The sequence below is a fragment of the Bos grunniens genome, chromosome 18 (genome assembly GCF_055505025.1).
Source record: "Bos grunniens cultivar Pamir isolate PY7600 chromosome 18, Bosgru_T2T1.0, whole genome shotgun sequence".
Lineage (NCBI taxonomy): Eukaryota > Metazoa > Chordata > Mammalia > Artiodactyla > Bovidae > Bos > Bos grunniens.
Genome location: NC_141182.1, coordinates 43,802,208 through 43,819,069, shown reverse-complemented (window position 1 = coordinate 43,819,069; position 16,862 = coordinate 43,802,208). Strand labels below are relative to the sequence as shown.

The window sequence follows — 16,862 nt, the reverse complement described above, 5'->3', positions numbered from 1 at the left end:
CAGGAATGGTTGTAACTCAGGCAGCGGGAGGACCCACTTCTTAAGCCTTCTTGGGTCTGGGAAGTTCTTCCTAAGTCTGCCCCAAGTCCTTTCCTTCTTTCCAGGCCTGGGTTGGGAGGGGGAGAGCCACGGGGAGGGGGGGGAGAGTTCCCTTTAAGGAAGGTGGGGGAGGGGGCTGCCGGCCGGTCTTCCTTCCGCCCCTCCCTGGCCCCCGCCGCCGGGGCTCAGGGCCCGGGCCCCGCGCCCGCGCATGCGCCCGCCTGTGGGCGCTGTCCCGGCTGAGAGGGCGGCGCGCACCGACAGCCGGACTGACAGGCGGCCGGTCGGACCGACGGGACAGTGCGGGGAGCGGGGACGCGGCGGGACAGCGACATGGCCGGCCACACGCAGCAGCCGAGCGGGCGCGGGAACCCGGGCCCTGCGCCCTCGCCCTCCCCCGGCCGGGGTCCCGGCCCCGGCGCCTCGGAGCGGGTGGCGCTCAAGAAGGAGATCGGGCTGGTGAGCGCCTGTACCATCATCATCGGTGAGCGGGACCGGAGCGGGCGGGTGCCTGGGGCGGTGAGGCCTGAGGCGGACAGCGGCTTGGAACAAGGAGCACCCCTCTCCGGGTGCGCCTAGCGGTCCGCGACGGTGGACCATGGATGAAGGATGCACGCCCGCGGCACATGCGGCGTCTCCCTTCACACAGCAGCCGCAGAGTTCCCAAGTGCCCCGGACTTCTGCGCTCGAACGAGGTGCAGGTCCCATCCACCGCTGGAATCCTCCTGCTGTCCTTATTTCTTTAAACTTCTGCAGGGCAGTTTCCCTCAGTCTTATCATCTCTAACATGTGGTCCTGCCTTGAGTGCAGGAGCCTTGCCAAGTGAGCAGACACTGTAAGCTGGCCTACTGCTAAGGCCTCCCAGTTCTGGATCTTGTGGCTCAAGCAGAGTTCCTACGGTGTGCAGGGTCCAGGTGCCATAGCGTGTGAATGATTTATTCTTCCAAAGCAGGAGGGACTGTGGGTAGCCTGGACAGGTAGAACCATCCCAGAGTGGAAATGGGTTCCGAGAATGTAATTAGTGCCAAGATTGCCAGCTGGACCCTGGCGCAGGGGGGCGGAGCAGCAGTGATGGGGCGGCTGAGTTGGGGTGGGCAGACCCCGCCTGCAGAAAGGCTTCCTGGGGTGGGACCCCACTCGCATCCTCTCTGGCCCAGCTTCCCCACCTGAGAATGAGTGCACACATCCTGCCCACATATGGGGATTTCTGGGTAGGCAGAGGGCTCAGGGCCCAGTGAAAACAGTGGTGGGATTTCCCTGCTGTCCCAAGTCATGAAACTGACACCTCAGGAACTGGCCAACCCAGACCTGTGCCTGTGTCCACAGAAGGTGCCCCAGACAGCCCTGTGGGAGGAGTCTGTTCCACCTCCAGTGTCCCAGGAGACAAGGGCTGGAAGGATGAATGGAGTGGACTTTGACTGCTCTTTCTTTATCACCTTCTCATGCTTCCCATCCCCAGTCAGTGGGAGCTGCTTGTTCATCCTCGGATCCCTGGAGATGGAAAAAGTTGGGGGCTCAGGAGGACAGTCTGGGGTCTTCACTTCCTCCTCCGCTGGCCCACCACCACCCCCCACACTGGAGCTCCTGGGCCAAGGCTGGGGTCTAGCTCTTGGTCAACCCCCACACTCACACTGAGGGTTGCCCCAGGACACAACCCCTGTACAGGTACCCCTCTGTCTCACCCCCTTGCACCTGGAAAGGCATCTTCTAGGAGCTGATCCTGATCTGGTCTGGAGCCCTTCTTGACCTCGAGTGCCCCTGCCCGTCTGCTGGGAGGACAGTCTCCTTCCAGGGATTCAGTCAGAGTACTGGCTAGAGCTTTGCCCTGACCCACACCCTCTCCAGGAGCTGTGCCCCCAGAAAGAGGAAGCCCACACATCGTGGGTGGACCAGGGAGTTCAGAGGCTGACCAGCTACAGTGCCCAGAAGGGGCAGAGAGAGACGTGATTTTTCCTGGGCTGCCTCAGCTAAACCCAGCATCCTCGAGCATAGACCTACTCTGCCTTATCCCCATATCCCATCCCCGCTCCCCTAAGTCCAGCAGAGGCTGCTGGCTCATCTCGCCTCCTGAGAGGGCCCTGGTGGTGATGGTGGGAGCAGATGAGGCTAACTCAGCAGGAGTTTTTCTGTGCAGCACAACTCTGCCCTCCCAGCTTCCCCACCTCTCATGCCATTTTTGCTGTTCCAGGGCCACTGTTCCCTTGGCGTGAGGCCTTGAAGACTGAGCTGGGCTTTAGGAGTGACTTAGCCAAGGGTGGCAGACTCAAAAACAGAGCCCAAATGATCTGACTGCAGCCCAGGACACTCAGGGGTGGTCCTATAACCCTACTTGGGGAGTTTTGAAGGGTTTCAGCAGGCGGGAGGCTAGCCTGAGCAGAAAACAGACAAGGGGAGAATGTTCCAGAAGGTGACAGATGAGGCAGGTATGGCCTGAATCACTGCACCACCATCTCCCACCTGACACCCTGAAGGTCCCCCTCTTCACTGTTCCAGGGGCCGCATCTCCCACATCTTATCCCACTTTCCTGCACTGGGGAGCCTGGCCAGAGTAAAAAATATCTTCAAAGTGTCCTATTTTAGCCTAAAAAGTCTTGAGAACTTTATAGCCTTCTTCATAATTTTTCTTGTTTGTTAGCAGCTACTCTTCTTATCTCCAAAACTTCCAAATACTCTCCCAGAAGATCCTGTAATTCTCTCCCCTTGCAGCCCCTACCTCAGGCTAAGTAGGGCTTTGGGCTTGAAAAAGACTCCACCTAAAACGTACTTAGGACCACTGAAGCAAGCACAGCTGGAGGGGAATGAGCCAGCCTGGAGGAAAAAGAGTCCTCTGGGGCCGGAGCTGTGCAAGACATCACTACATCTGTCTATTCAGAAAAATACGCCTGGCTACATTATGAAAACACAGTCTCCCTTTATCTCATGTGATTGCCCACCTTGCAAGATGGGAATTTTCATACCACTTTATAGATATAGAAACTGCTGTTGAAAGTTAAATGATGCTGCTGCAAGGGGTGGACTTGATATTTGGAACCAGAATTGGGCTCCTCTCCCAATCCAGCGTGCTTCTTCACACTGCTCTGGTGCAGGGCAAAATCAGAGCCAGATTCAGAGCTCATGATAGGGGAAGGTTGAGGATTAAGCTGGGAGCTCATCCAACCAAGATTTACTGAACTCCTCACTCTACTATAAATAGACAAACAGGTGGACAGAGAAATCTTCTGTGACTCCTCACCCCCACCCAAGGCTATATGTACAGGATCCCTTGTCCTGACTCAGGGACCACAAACAGATACCTCTCCAGTTCATGCCCAAGGAGGGACTGTGCCCAGGTTCAGCAGACTGAGAATCACCTGTGTCTGCTGACCAGGCTGTCCTGGCCTCCACTGTCTCCCTTTGACCCAAATATCCAGCCTATGTTTGTGGATCAGGCTCAAGTGTGTTCTGGGGCTCTGGGGTCTCCTTTGTGAACCCCATCTCCTTAGGAGCCAGTACCTATGCACCCAGCTGTGGCCAGGTCCCTCCATTGTCTCCAGGGCTGGAGATTCTGGGCTGCTCAGGATACCCCTCTTCAGAACCCTCACCCACCAGCCTGTCTTTGCTTCACCATAGCCCCAATTTACAGATGAGGGAAGTAGGGACCTGAGGCTGCCACCAGGCCTGGGTCAAATGCTGTTGGTGTGCTCTCGATCACCCTTGGGGGCTGAGGCAGCTCCAGCCACAAGGGTGGGGCTGGCCAGCACTGGTCATCTTCATGCATCTATTCAACAGTTAGGTACCAAACAGTGCAGGGCTCTGTTCTGGGTGCTGGAGACACAACAGGGAATAAGACAGACAAATCCCTGTCCTCCTGGAGCTGACGTTCCAGCATGGGAAGTCGAAGAGCAAATAAGATAAACCAGCTGAATGTTTAGATGACCGGGTCATGATTAAGCGCTAAGGTGAGATGATAGAGAGAGGTTTGTAGATGGGTGATGAGTCAGGCATGGGATGGGGTCCAGTCTGTGTGGGTCTTGCAGCCACAGTAAGGACCTTGCCTCTTTTTCTTTGTCAGATGGGAGCCCGAGGAGGGCTTTGAGCAGAAGAGGGATGGCGTGGGGTGGAGTAGGATGGAATGGAACAGGATGGCATGGCATGACATGGCCTGGGGCTTACTGTGGGGGAGAGGCTGCGGGCAACAGGGGCTGAAGCTGGAAGCCCAGTCAGGAGTCACCCGGGTAAGAAATAATGGTGGCAGACAGCGGGGTGATGCTAATGGAGGTGCTGAGAGGAGGTTCAGTCCTGGGCATGTCTGGAAGATTGAGCCAAAGGACTTGTGATGAACTGGATGAAAGATGTGGCCAAGTAGAGTCTAGGTGATAGCGAACTGGAGCCTGAGCAGCTGGGGGCCTGGTTTGCCATTCATTGATCTGGGAAGACTGTGAGGTGAGTAGGTCCAGGGAAGAGAGTTCTGTCCTTCTGCTCATCACTCTCTCAAAAGGAAAGTGGGTCAGTCTGGTGGTACACACTGGCCGATTGGCACTTTCAGGCATGTCTTGGAAATGTCCCCACTCACCTCCCTGGAGTTCTGCCACGACTTCAGCGGGCACTTGTGTCCCCCAGAGGGGTGCCTGACATGTGCTCACCACCAGGACACTGGGAGGCAGAGGCTTCACCCAGAGCAATAGCAAGGCCCCCAAAGCAGGGCTCTGGCTGCTGACCCCACGGTGTTGAGGTCCCAAGGGGCTCAGGTCTCCATAGGTCAGCTTGGGTGGCTGGGTGTCTCCAAAGTAGACAGCAATAGGGACGACCCATAAACACTTCCCAGGACCTCTGAGGTAGCAGACAGGATGCGTACAGACCCACATCACTCCCTCATCTCCCCATCTTACAGATAAGAAGGTTCAGAGAGTGAAGCACCTTGTCCACAGCCCCCCACCATGAGGGATCCAGGGTTTGAATTCAGATTTAGGGGTTCTCAACTAGTCATTGGCCCTGCCCACGGTCTCAGGACACTTGGGACTTACCAGCAGGAATTTTGAGTTCTTCCCTGGAAATCTCATGGGTCACATCCTAATGGGGAGGTGCTGGGACTCATTGCCCAGTGCAAGGGAAGGAGGCCTGGCCCATGGCCAGTCCCTGACAGGGCCCAGGAGCCCAGGAGCTGTTCTCTGTCAGGCCAGCAGGCCAGTGTGGCAGGAGGAGGCCACGTCATAGCCATGCTCACTGAAAAGGCAGGCATGTGTAAGAGGACCTAGGCCCTAGGGGTCCCCTGTCCTTTTAGGGGGCTCAAACTCCTCATCTCAGCAGGTCAGGGCATAGTCCCTGCCCTCTGGGAATGCAAGGTCCACCCAGGATGGCAAATAAAGGTAATCACTTCCTAGCCATCCTCCAGGTACCATGGGAGAGGAGGAGGGGCCCTATTATAGAGATCATGGTGGGAGATCAGGGAGGGCTTCCTGGAGGTGGCATTGCTTCTTGGAGGCCAGTGAGCTGGGAAGAGACCTGCCACGGGAGAGGACAGAGGGCCCTGAGCAGACCGTGTTTCCTCTGGCAGCTGGCAGGACATATCCATCCTGCCCAGCAGTACCTCTGCCAAAGTCAGGGTTGCCCCAGCCCTCTGCTGCCCCCCGCGTCCCATGGCCCTTCCTGGCAGAAGGGGAACCTGAGGCTTAAAGGGGGCAGCACAGGCCTGAGTCACACAGCTGACTCCTGTTCAGGGATGGGGGTGGTGGTGACAGGACCGCCCCGACCCCTCCCTGAATCAGACTCTGCACATTACCCCCACACACACCCAGGGCAGCCAGCCCCTTCCACCGGCACGACCTTCGTGGTCTACCCTGGCGACCTCCATAGTCGGCCACTGCCTCCCAGAAATAGGTCAGCACGCACTGCAGCAGCCAGGGGAACAATGGCCCTTTCTTCGTTCCTCCACGGAGCTGGGTAAGCCCCATCAGGCCAAACATCTTAATGTGATAAAAACCACCCAGCTCGGGCTGAGGGAAGAGGGCCGAGAGGATACTGGAGGGGGGCCCCCTGGTTGGGGGGACTCATCCTCACCACCCTCCTGGGAGCTCTGGCCCCGCCGAGGACCCGCGAGGACCACAGAGCAGCCGTCCCATTGGGTGGACAGGAATATGGAGGCCTCGGAACACACATTCCTCCAGCCTACTGAGACACCTGACCGGGTGCTCAGCAGTATCTCCCAGCCCATCCCACCTTCCATGGTCCCTGCCCTTCCTCTGCTTCCTCCAGAGCAGGATCCCCCAAAGGATGGACTTGTCCACTGTGCTTGGTCACTTAGTCACGTCCAACTCTTTGCGACCCCATGGACTGTACCCTACCAAGCTCCTCCGTCCATGGGGATTCTCCAGGCAAGAATACTAGAGTGGGTTGCCATGCCCTCCTCCAGGGGATCTTCCCAACCCAGGGATTGAACCCAGGTCTTCAGCACTGCAGGCAGATTCTTTACCATCGGAGCCACCAGGGAAGCTCAGGAATACTGGGATGGGTAGCCCATCCCTTCTCCAGGGTCTCTTTCCGACCCAGGAATTGAACCAGGGTCTCCTGCACTTCAGGTGGATTCTTGACCAGCTGAGCTACCAGGGAACCCCAGACTTGTCCACTGTTGTTCACTAAATCTGGCAGAGCTGATTCTGCCGGGCCTGAACATGGGCGCTGAGAAGGGAGGCCTGGACCCTCCACCACCAGGAGCGATAGGCAGGCATCCCTTATGGCTCTGTGGTCCCTTCTCCACACCCCTAAACATCCACTGCTGTAGGCGGCCACCTCAGCAACATCCCTCCTTGTCCTCTGCCCCTCACCTAGCCTTTTTGCTCCTTGCATAGCCCCATCCCACCCACATGGTACCAAGAGCAGCCAGTGGACCTTGATGGGGTTTTCTGCCATCTTCCAGCTCAGACCCAGGGCAGAGGCTGGAGGATGTCCAGGCCTGGAGGAAGAGGCCCCCAAAGACCTCAGAGACACCTGCTGGCACACGTGTCCCTTTGAGCCATGTGGGGAGAAGTCCTGCACTGTAGCCTGAGGCCACGTGTCTAAAACAATAGCAGTCTCCACCCCCGGCCCATCCCCCAGTTCCCAGCATCCAAGTCTCCAACCAGTGGGCAAAGACTAGTGATGTGTCCCTTTCAGATCCCAGCCTTGGGAGACGAGGTGCCACGTGTGGCTTCCCCGAGGGCTACCCTGGTGAGGCCCTGTCAGGCTGAATTGTACAGGGTGGTGGTGGGGGCCCCACAGTAGGGTGGGGGGGGCCGCGTGGCTCAGGGCTCTGGATGCACCCAGCTCCTTCCAAGGCCACCCAACCCCCGCTGGCTTCCAACCTCCCTGGCTTTTGGCAAATCCTGCTCCACCAGGTCCTGAGAACAGAGGCTGTACTACTGGACAGAGTGAACTCAAAGACCCTTTAGAAACCCAAGAGCCCACCGAGGCCCCGGGCCCCACAGTGGATGAAGCAGGTGGCCCGTCTCCCCCTAGAAGCAAGCTGAGGACACAGCCTACCTGGGGGGAGGCTGGGAGACAGAAATTCTTTCCTCCTTATCTGGATGTGTTTAGGGCTCCTGGGATGTGACTGGAAAGCCAAGCAGGGCATCGTGGCCATCCAGACTGGAAATCTGTGTCGACTGGGTGGGGGTGGGGTAGGACTGTGAACAGGGAGTCCATGCAGATGGGCGGCCCCAGCTGTGTCCTCATCCAGACCTGCCTGTGGGCCCTGCAGGTGGAGCCGGCAGACTCTGCCCTCTTGGTCCTGTGCTCCCCACCTGGGCCCTAGCAGATGGGGCCATTTGTGGAGGGGTTGAGGCCCAGGTCCCAGCAGTGCGACTTTTTTATTCATGTGGCCTGTGGGTGTGTATGCGCTTGTGTGCTCAGTCGTGTTCGACTCTTTGCAACCCCTTGGACTATAGCCCACCAGGCTCCTCTGTCCATGGGATTTCTCAGGCAAGAATACTGGAGTGGGTTGCCATTTCTGGCTCCAGGGGATTTTCCTGACCCAGGCATTGAACCTGTGTCTCCTGCATTGGTGTGCGGGTTCTTTAGCAGCTGAGCCACCAGGGAAGCCCATGCCCTGTGGGTTCTGGGGTTATCTCCTCTTGGGCAGGCCCTACTGTACATCGCCAGTGATATGACTGGATTCATTAGCACAGAGGATGAGGCCCAGGTCACCCAGTGCATTATCCTCTTTGCCCTAACTGCCAGGGAGCTCAGGGTTAAGTGGGCACTCAGCATTTTGCTCATTCTGGAAGCCTGCTCTGCAGCCTGCAGCTTGGCTCTCTGAGGGTCTCCCATTGTTCTGCTCCCAGACCCCACGAGTCAACAGAGAGTCCCACTCTGACCAGTGCCCATCCTTCCAAGACTCAAGAGTCAGTCCAGGGGCAGGCCAGGCTTTCTGTGACCCATGACCTGCCAGATTCCACTGGCACCCAAACCTAGAAAGCCAGCCAACCCCTCTGTTCCTGCCCAGAGTCTCCTGCTGGGAGGGCCGAGTGGAGACAGCTGCACCCACTTCACAGATGAGAACATTGGTCCCTCACATCGGGGCACGGGTGCCATTTTGGACCTCAGGCCATTCATTCACTCATCCCGTAGTTTGCGCAACAGATGTGTATTGACCACCTACTATGTGCTGGAGGCCCTAGGTGAGGTTTCCAACAGTACACACAGAATCACCCGAAGATGCAAAGAACATCTGGATGCAGCTGTGAATGAGCTGAGGCTTCCCATACAGTACTTCACTGAATCCTCACTATAGCCCTGTTGTGCAGGCAGGACTCGAGAGGTGACCTGAGCTAGGAGAGATTCCTGGCTTTCTGAGCCCCCGCCAGGATTTCCCACTGTGGTCCTGGGATTTGAGCAGTAACTCCTGTTTGCAACAGTGGCTGTTCCCAAGGGAGAGGCATCTGTGCCCAGACCCCAGGCTGAGCCAACCGAGTCCTGCCAGCCTGCCACCGTCCACCTCATCCCTGAAAATGTACCAGGTCCTCTCCCTCACCCCACTGCCCTTTGCCCAGAAGCTGAACCATTTTAAGAACACCAGGAAACCAGATCTCTTCTGAGTCTGTGTCTGCAGTCTGTGTCCTAGGTCAGGGAGGAGCCCAGCAGGCAAAGGGCTCTCTGACAGGGAAACAGGAGATGGAAGATAAAGAGAGTATGGAGCAGGGTCTGGGGCTGTGAAGTGGGAGGAGGAGCCTTGCCAGCTGGTCAAGGAGGGCTTCCTGGGGGAGGTGCCGTCCCCAAGACACTGTGAGTTTGGATCTCGGCCAATAGAAAGTGGCAACAGTGTCATGGTCAAGGTCTTGCTTTAAGTGACAGGCTCTGCCAGCAGGCTGGGAGGAAGGAGGTGGCTGGAGGCTGACAAGCCTGGAGGCCTTGGCCAGGGTTGAGGGGCTGCACTTGGGCCCTGTGGGGAGGCACTGGAGTGGCTGCCACTGCTTGGGCTTGGCCCACCTCATGGGAGTGAGAGGCAGAGGAATTTGGAACAGGACTCATCTCTGGCAGGGAGCCTGTCTGGACAGACAAAGGTGTCACTGTGCATGTCAGGGGCTGGGGAGGGGAAATGAGGTGGCCAGAGTGGGGCTTGCAGGGTCTGAGGGGCCCGTGGCGTCCACATGCCTCCAGGCCCACCTCCAGGGAGCAGCCCAAGCTCCCCTCCTCCCTGCAGCATCTAGAGCTGCACACAGAGGCTGGCCTGCTGGGGGCACCCAGACCTGATGCCTCCCTACCTTTCCCCACTGCAGGAAACATCATTGGCTCGGGCATCTTCATCTCCCCCAAAGGGGTCCTAGAGCACTCTGGCTCTGTGGGTCTGGCCCTCTTCGTCTGGGTCCTGGGTGGAGGCATCACTGCCCTGGGCTCACTCTGCTACGCGGAGCTGGGAGTGGCCATCCCCAAGTCTGGTGGGGACTACGCCTATGTCACTGAGATCTTTGGGGGCCTGGCTGGGTAAGTGTGGGGCTCTAGCAGCTGGGGGTGGGGACAGCCTCTCCAGAACCGATGGCCTGCTGGGCCCAGACCCCAGTATCCTCTTCTGCTTCTCATATCCTGGGGAGGTCATGGGAGTGGGTGGAGGGAAGGAGAGAGTGTTGGATGGCCTTCTAAGGCCAGGGTGTGTGGGACCAATGCCCATGGCACTCCAGCCAGAGACTAGCTGGCCCCTGACCTCTCTGTGCTACCTTTTAAATAAGCCTCACCTCCCTCCCAGGTGTTTACAGGTGAGAAAGTCCTTACTATGGAAACTTCTAGATGTTGTCAGCATCCAGGCAAGCAATGAAGGGCATGACATTCCTATTAACGCTCTGCAAGAGCTTTCCTTTAAATAACTTCTAGTGTTCCTTTAATCACCGTGAATGTTAGCTAAGCACCTGCTGCTTGCTGAGGGCCGGGATGCAGTGATAAAAGGGTCCGGCCCAGTCGTCAGGTTGCTTACAGTACAGAAGGGAAACCCCTCTGATGTGATCAGGACCAGGAGGAGCCTTGCTCTGAAAGTGTAAGAGGTAGCTGCCCAGTAGCCAAGAAAATAGCTGCCTACCACCCGGAGAAGGCTGCCAGAGAAAACACTTTTGCGCTGAGGCTTGAAGGGGCAGGTGGGGGTTTTTTGGCTGACCAGTGAGGAAGGATAGGGTGCACGTACAGAGGGTGGTGGCCTGGGCTTGGCGGGGACTGGGCAGCCTGTGGGTGGAAGGGAACCCAAGCTCCATCTAGCTGAGCCACGCTGAGGGCCTGAACAAAGGTCCAGGAAGATTCCAGAACCATTAAGGAGTCCAAATTGTGGGGACGTGGTGGCCGGTGTGGCATGAGGGAGGGCTTTAGCAAGACTCCACTGATGGGGGTTCCTGATCAGGAGGGGTAGATTTCAGGCTGGGGTTTGTCACTTGGGTGAGGTCTTTGGCACACCCAGGAGATGCTCAGTCAGGCCTTGGGTGGGGTATCTGGAGCACAGAGAAGTCTAGGCTGAAGAATTTAAAGGGTGGTTCTGAGCAATGCGGTCAGGGGCCTTTAAGAGGATGGAGTGTGGCAGAGCGTGCACACTCCTCTGGGTGTGTCTGGGGGTGTTCTTCTCTGGGGAGGGGATCCTCAAAGGGGCCTGGGACCCATGAAAGCAGAAGAATCATGCTGTGTGGCTGGAATACTTGAGAAGATGGGAGAGGAGGGCCCAACCCCCACCCCAGGGACACATAACACTGAGTGGGTGTGTGGGTGGGGAGAGGGGAGCACCCAGTATGAGAGGGGGGCCAGGGTGCTAGGATGTCCCAGAAGTGAAAGGAGTGGGGCAGGGGGGAATGTGTACAGCGAGGAGCATGGAAGCAGGGCTACAGAGCAAAGGCCAGGACCGAGAGGAAGCCACTGAGCTTGGTGCCCCAGAGGCCACTGGTACCCTTGGATAAGGCAGTGCCCACCTTCAAGGTGGGGTGGACAGGCGGCCAGCACCACCCCCACGGACAGGTGGTGCCCTGGGTGCAGCCAGAGCCCCCAGGAACAGGTCAGACCTCACTCCCACGTGGACACCCTGCAGAGGGAGTTTCGGGCAGAGGGGACCTGAATCCTTCCCACCCTACCAGGGTGCTTTGCAAGGTCTGGTCCCTCGGGGCTCACAGCTCAGAGTCAGCCATCTGTAGCCACAGGGCTCTGTTGGGGACTACTTCTGGAGCCAGGACTGGAGGTCCCAGGAGAGCCCAGCCCAGCTCAGGAACAGCCTGGGGCCGAGGACCTTTTCTTTAGAAAAGGGGTGGGTTCCCTAGTCTCTCTCCACACCTGCCCAGAGACAGCCCATAGCAGTGTGTGCTGAACAGCTATCTCTGTTGAAACAATTTATCAGTAGAGCAGAGACCTCGACAAGGTGGGCCCTGCCTCCCTGGACTGAAGCCAGCCTCTGGGCGCCCACAGCAGCCTGGGTACCAGGGCTCAGGGTGCAGCCCCGCTCCCCACACCTGGGCCCACTTGGCCCGGAGGGTCCCAGGAGGCCCGCCCCACTCGGGCCCTGGCTCATTCCAGCTTCCTGCTGCTCTGGAGCGCCGTGCTCATCATGTACCCCACGAGCCTGGCCGTCATCTCCATGACCTTCTCCAACTACGTGCTGCAGCCCGTGTTCCCCAACTGCATCCCGCCGGCCGCCGCCTCCCGCGTGCTCTCCATGGCTTGCCTGAGTGAGTGCCCAGTTGTGGGGGTGGGCAGGGCCTCTGTCCCCAGGACCCACCCTGCAGAGGAGGACTTGGGGGTCTTTTTTTTTTTTTCCAATGTGGACCATTTTTAAAGTCTTTGTTGAATTTGTTGCAATATTGTTTCTGTTTTATGCTTTGGCTTTTGGGCCTGGAGGCTTGTGGGATCCTAGCTCCCTACCCAGGGATCGAACCCACACCCCCTGCATTGGAAGGCAGAGTCTTAACCACTGGACCACCGGGGAAGTCCCCTGTGGGAGGACTTTGGGAGCGGGTATCCCTCCAGCTGCCAGACCCCCGTGAAGCTGGCCTCAGGGGGTGGGCTTCTGGCACTCTGGCTGCTGCATGAGACACCCCGTCCTGCAGCCGGGGCTGGACTTGGCCATGGCCCACCATGAGGGGCTTGGCCTCGGGTGCCTGCTCACCCACCTGCCCTCCTGTCCTTCTCCCGCAGTGCTCTTGACGTGGGTGAACAGCTCGAGCGTGCGCTGGGCCACGCGCATACAGGATGTGTTCACCGGCGGGAAGCTGCTGGCCCTCTCACTCATCATTGGCGTGGGCTTTGTCCAGATCTTCCAAGGTAGGGCCGGGCATGGGGCTGGGTGCAGGGCCGGGGAGACGATGCTGACCCTTGGCCTCCGGACCCCCCAGGACACTTTGAGGAGCTGAGGCCCAGCAACGCCTTCGACTTCTGGATGACGCCGTCCGTGGGCCACCTGGCCCTGGCCTTCCTCCAGGGCTCCTTCGCCTTCAGCGGCTGGAACTTCCTCAACTATGTCACAGAGGAGCTGGTGGACCCTCGAAAGTAAGTGGGGCATTGGCCCAGCCCTGGGAAGGGGTGGGAGAGGCGGCCTCCCCGCCCAGGCCTGCGGTCACCTATGGCCTGGCTGCGCTGCTGATCCCCACGAGCGGCTCTGGAAAGGCAGCCAGGAGGCCTGTGTTCCAGCCTGACCCTGCTCTGTATGGTTGTGGATGAGTCACGGCCCCTCTCTGGGTCTCGGAAACACTGAGTCTCATTGTCTCCCTGTAAACGGATCCAGCTATGTGGTTGGCCAAAAAATTACACATGTGCACACAACATGGTCCCTAGAAAAGAAGCCAATGGCTCTGTCTGAGGCTCAGCTGGGACCCTGACGGTGAACAGTTACAGCTGGGGCTGGGGGTGAGGGGTGCCGATGGGAGTCCCTGGGGACCCTGGCCTGTGTGGACTGAGCTCTAAGGACACTCTGAGGATCTTCAAAGCTGATTTGGCTGTATGCAACATTCTTTTCACGTGCAGACATTAGATCCACCCCCTCCCCCAGGATATTAGTGACTCCTCCTCCTACCAGGCTGTGCCAAGGCTGGGCTGCGGAGTAGTGGGGAGACAGACTGACGGATTGCAGGGCTGTCCTCTCCCCTGCCCTGGAGATGGGTTCAAAGCCCCATTACCTCCCTGAGGCCCCACCCCAGCCCCCCAAGGACCAATGCTGACACGCTCCACCACTGTCCCCAGGAACCTACCTCGTGCCATCTTCATCTCCATCCCCCTGGTGACCTTCGTGTACACCTTCACCAACGTCGCCTACTTCACCGCCATGTCCCCCCAGGAGCTGCTGGCCTCCAATGCCGTGGCCGTGGTGAGTGGGGGCCCCCGCCTGGTCCCTGGCTCCTGTCCGGCCCCCGCCCCACCTCACGCTCTGCTTCTCTTCTGTGCCCACCCAGACCTTCGGGGAGAAGCTGCTGGGCTATTTTTCTTGGGTCATGCCCGTCTCCGTGGCACTTTCCACTTTCGGAGGGATCAATGGCTACCTGTTCACCTCCTCCAGGTGACCGGGCTGGAGGGAGAGTGGTCAGGGTGAGGCCAGGCCGCCGCCCTGGTGCACGGGAGCAGTGCTGGGGGAAGGGAAATCCCGCCTGGTTGAGCCCACCTGAAGGTGGGACGAGGAACTCTCGGGGAACAGAGATCTGATCCCACTTCTGAGGAACAGGAAGCAGGAGGGAGGCAGGCTGGATGAGGGGAAAAACTGCCCAGTGGGGCTGCTGGAGCAGGCGGTCAGAGGTGACAGCTCAAGAGAGCTATCAGGTCCAGAGCTGAGGTCGGGATCTGGCTGGCAGGGAGGCCCTGGGCCAGGCTCATGGCCCCCACCCATCTGCCCCCATCCCCCAGACTGTGCTTCTCTGGAGCCCGAGAGGGGCACCTGCCCAGCCTGCTAGCCATGATCCACGTCAGACGCTGTACCCCTATTCCTGCCCTCCTCGTCTGTGTAAGTTGGGGGACCAGGCTGGCAGGGCAGGGAGCCAGGGCCACGCAGCAGCCTGGGTGGTGGCAGGGGGTGAGGCCTGGCCCTGTGGGAGGGGAGGGCCGGGCTCACCGACGTCCTGGCCTGAGCTGGCCGGCCCAGGGCCCCTCCTGGGCTGACAGGAGGCAGGTGGGAGCCAGACCTCAGCCCGGTCCTCTCCCAGTGTGGGGCCACGGCGGTCATCATGCTCGTGGGAGACACGTACACGCTCATCAACTACGTGTCCTTCATCAACTACCTCTGCTACGGCGTCACCATCCTGGGCCTGCTCGTGCTGCGCTGGAGGCGGCCAGCGCTCCACAGGCCCATCAAGGTGAGGCCGGGGAAGGACTGGCTGGCTCACATGCCGGAAGTGGTCAGGGCCACCCCCGGGGGCAGCGATGGCAGCAATGGGGAGGCCAGGCTTTGCCATGTGCCCAGCCCTGCCTGGGGCCCTGTGTGCACTGGCGTCTTCAGTCCTTAAGCAGCCCTATGAGGTTGGTGCTGTGCATACTCCCACTTCATGGACAGGAAAATAAGGTTAAGACACGGTTACAGAGGATTCCACGAGCCCACACAAAACAGAAGCCCCGAAAGTGAGCTAAAAGGAAAGTCCTCCCATTTGCATATCAATCCTTGAGCTGGAGAAGTAAGTGCTCAATGCCTGAAATGTGGAACACTGAAAATCATTCACCTCCAGCCAAGTGCGAGCGGCCAGTCCACATACAGTCGCGGTGGGGAGCTCAGAGCCGCTGAAGTTGACAGACCCTCAACAGTTGGGCCAACTGGGCTCCTCAGGTCTCAGCTCCCAGGAAATGGCCCGAGACCCCCAGGGTTGGGGGGTGGGCAGGAGAGCTGGGGGGGTGGTGTCCTGCACTGCTGCTTGCTGTCCCCCAGGTGAACCTCCTCGTCCCCATGGCGTACTTGGTCTTCTGGGCATTCCTGCTGGTCTTCAGCTTCATCTCGGAGCCCATGGTGTGTGGAGTAGGCGTTATCATCATCCTGACAGGGGTGCCCATCTTCTTCCTGGGAGCGTTCTGGAGAAGCAAACCAAAGTGTGTGCACAGACTCACAGGTGAGCTGGGCAGCTCCCCGAGGGGGCGGGGCCTGGAGATAGGACCCTCTCTGGGCTTTGCCCTAAAGCGGGGATCTCCCGGCAGCTGAGGTGGCCACACGGGGCCCAGCCACCACCAGACGTCTGCCCATGGTGTGGCTCAAGTGTCCGGGTCCCGTGCACAGAGAGCAGCTCCCTGAGGACCCCTGTCCTACGGGGTCAGACTCCAGCGTCCATGTGTTGGTCTGTCTGTCTGTCCTCAGAGTCAGTGACACGCTGGGGCCAGGAGCTGTGTTTCGTGGTCTACCCCCAGGGCTCCCCAGAGGAGGAGGAAAATGGCCCCTGCCAGCCCTCCCCACTGCCTGCCACGGACAAGCCCTTGAAGACACAATGAGACATTTGTGGAGCCTGAAGCAGCTGTTTCTGTTTACATGTTGTTTATTGAGGAGGTGTTTTTGCAAAAAAAAAAAAAAAAAATTTTTTTCCTGGGGAAAAATAAAAAGAGCTCTGACTCTTAGAAGGGCTTGGTAAGGAAGCCCTGAAGATGTGGACTGGGTCCCCTGTCAGCACTGCCCTGCTAGCTTTTCCTGGAAAGATCTGTGCATAAAACAGGGCTGGTGGTGCACCTGTCTCAGGAACTTGTTGGGTCCCCCTGGGTGGGGGGGGGGCATGTGTGGAGCTGGCTGGAGCAGGTGGCTTGGTTGGCTCGGGAGGAGGCTCCTGACTTTTGGGGGGTTCTGATGCTTGAGCCAGACACTCCTTCTCTGGGGTTGGCACCTTGGTGTCCGGGGCCAACCCTGCCCTACAGAGGTGGAGGACTGAGAATTGGCTGGGTGTGACCCTTTCTCCCATACCCTGCTGGCGGCTCAGCCACCCAGGAGAGCCTGGGGTTCCCACCAGAACTGCCTTTCTTCCCATAAATCCCCACGGAGTGAGTGTCAGGACTCAGTGGCCTGGCTTGGTTTACAGTTGGGGAAACTGGGGCTTTGAGATGGGATGGCGTGGGTTTGGCTGCTGTCGGTGCCTCAGCCTCTGCCCTCTGAGAAAGCATTGGGCACCATCTTCTGGGGGCCTTGGGGCCTGTAAGAGATCCCGTGAGCTTTCTCTACCCCTTGCCTACCTTCTCAGCCTGGCATCAAGCTGACTGGGCCCACACTGACCCCACAGGCATGAGGTTAGGGGCAGAAGCCTCCTGGCCCAGCTTCTCCGGGCCCTGTGCCACCAGAGCGCTCACCGTGGACTAGGTCTGACGTACCCATGGCCACGTCCAGTCCAGGGACAGCTCTGGCGCCCCACAGGGTGAATGGAGGGAAAAGCCACAGGAAACATTCCGGAGAGCCCTGCCCTGGCCCTCCTTTCTTC

General features: G+C 58.8%; 1 protein-coding gene across 1 annotated transcript; it reads left to right on the top strand.

Annotated features, from left to right (window-relative positions):
• Positions 1-259: 259 nt before the first annotated feature.
• Positions 260-16,051, top strand: SLC7A10 (solute carrier family 7 member 10). The gene is made up of 11 exons (XM_086349621.1): positions 260-523; positions 9,768-9,972; positions 12,022-12,173; positions 12,640-12,765; positions 12,837-12,990; positions 13,681-13,804; positions 13,890-13,993; positions 14,335-14,431; positions 14,631-14,780; positions 15,344-15,521; positions 15,764-16,051. The coding sequence occupies exons 1-11, from the start codon at positions 373-375 to the stop codon at positions 15,892-15,894; spliced, it is 1,572 nt and encodes a 523-aa protein (XP_086205747.1). The 5' UTR covers positions 260-372; the 3' UTR covers positions 15,895-16,051.
• The last annotated feature ends 811 nt before the right edge of the window (positions 16,052-16,862 follow it).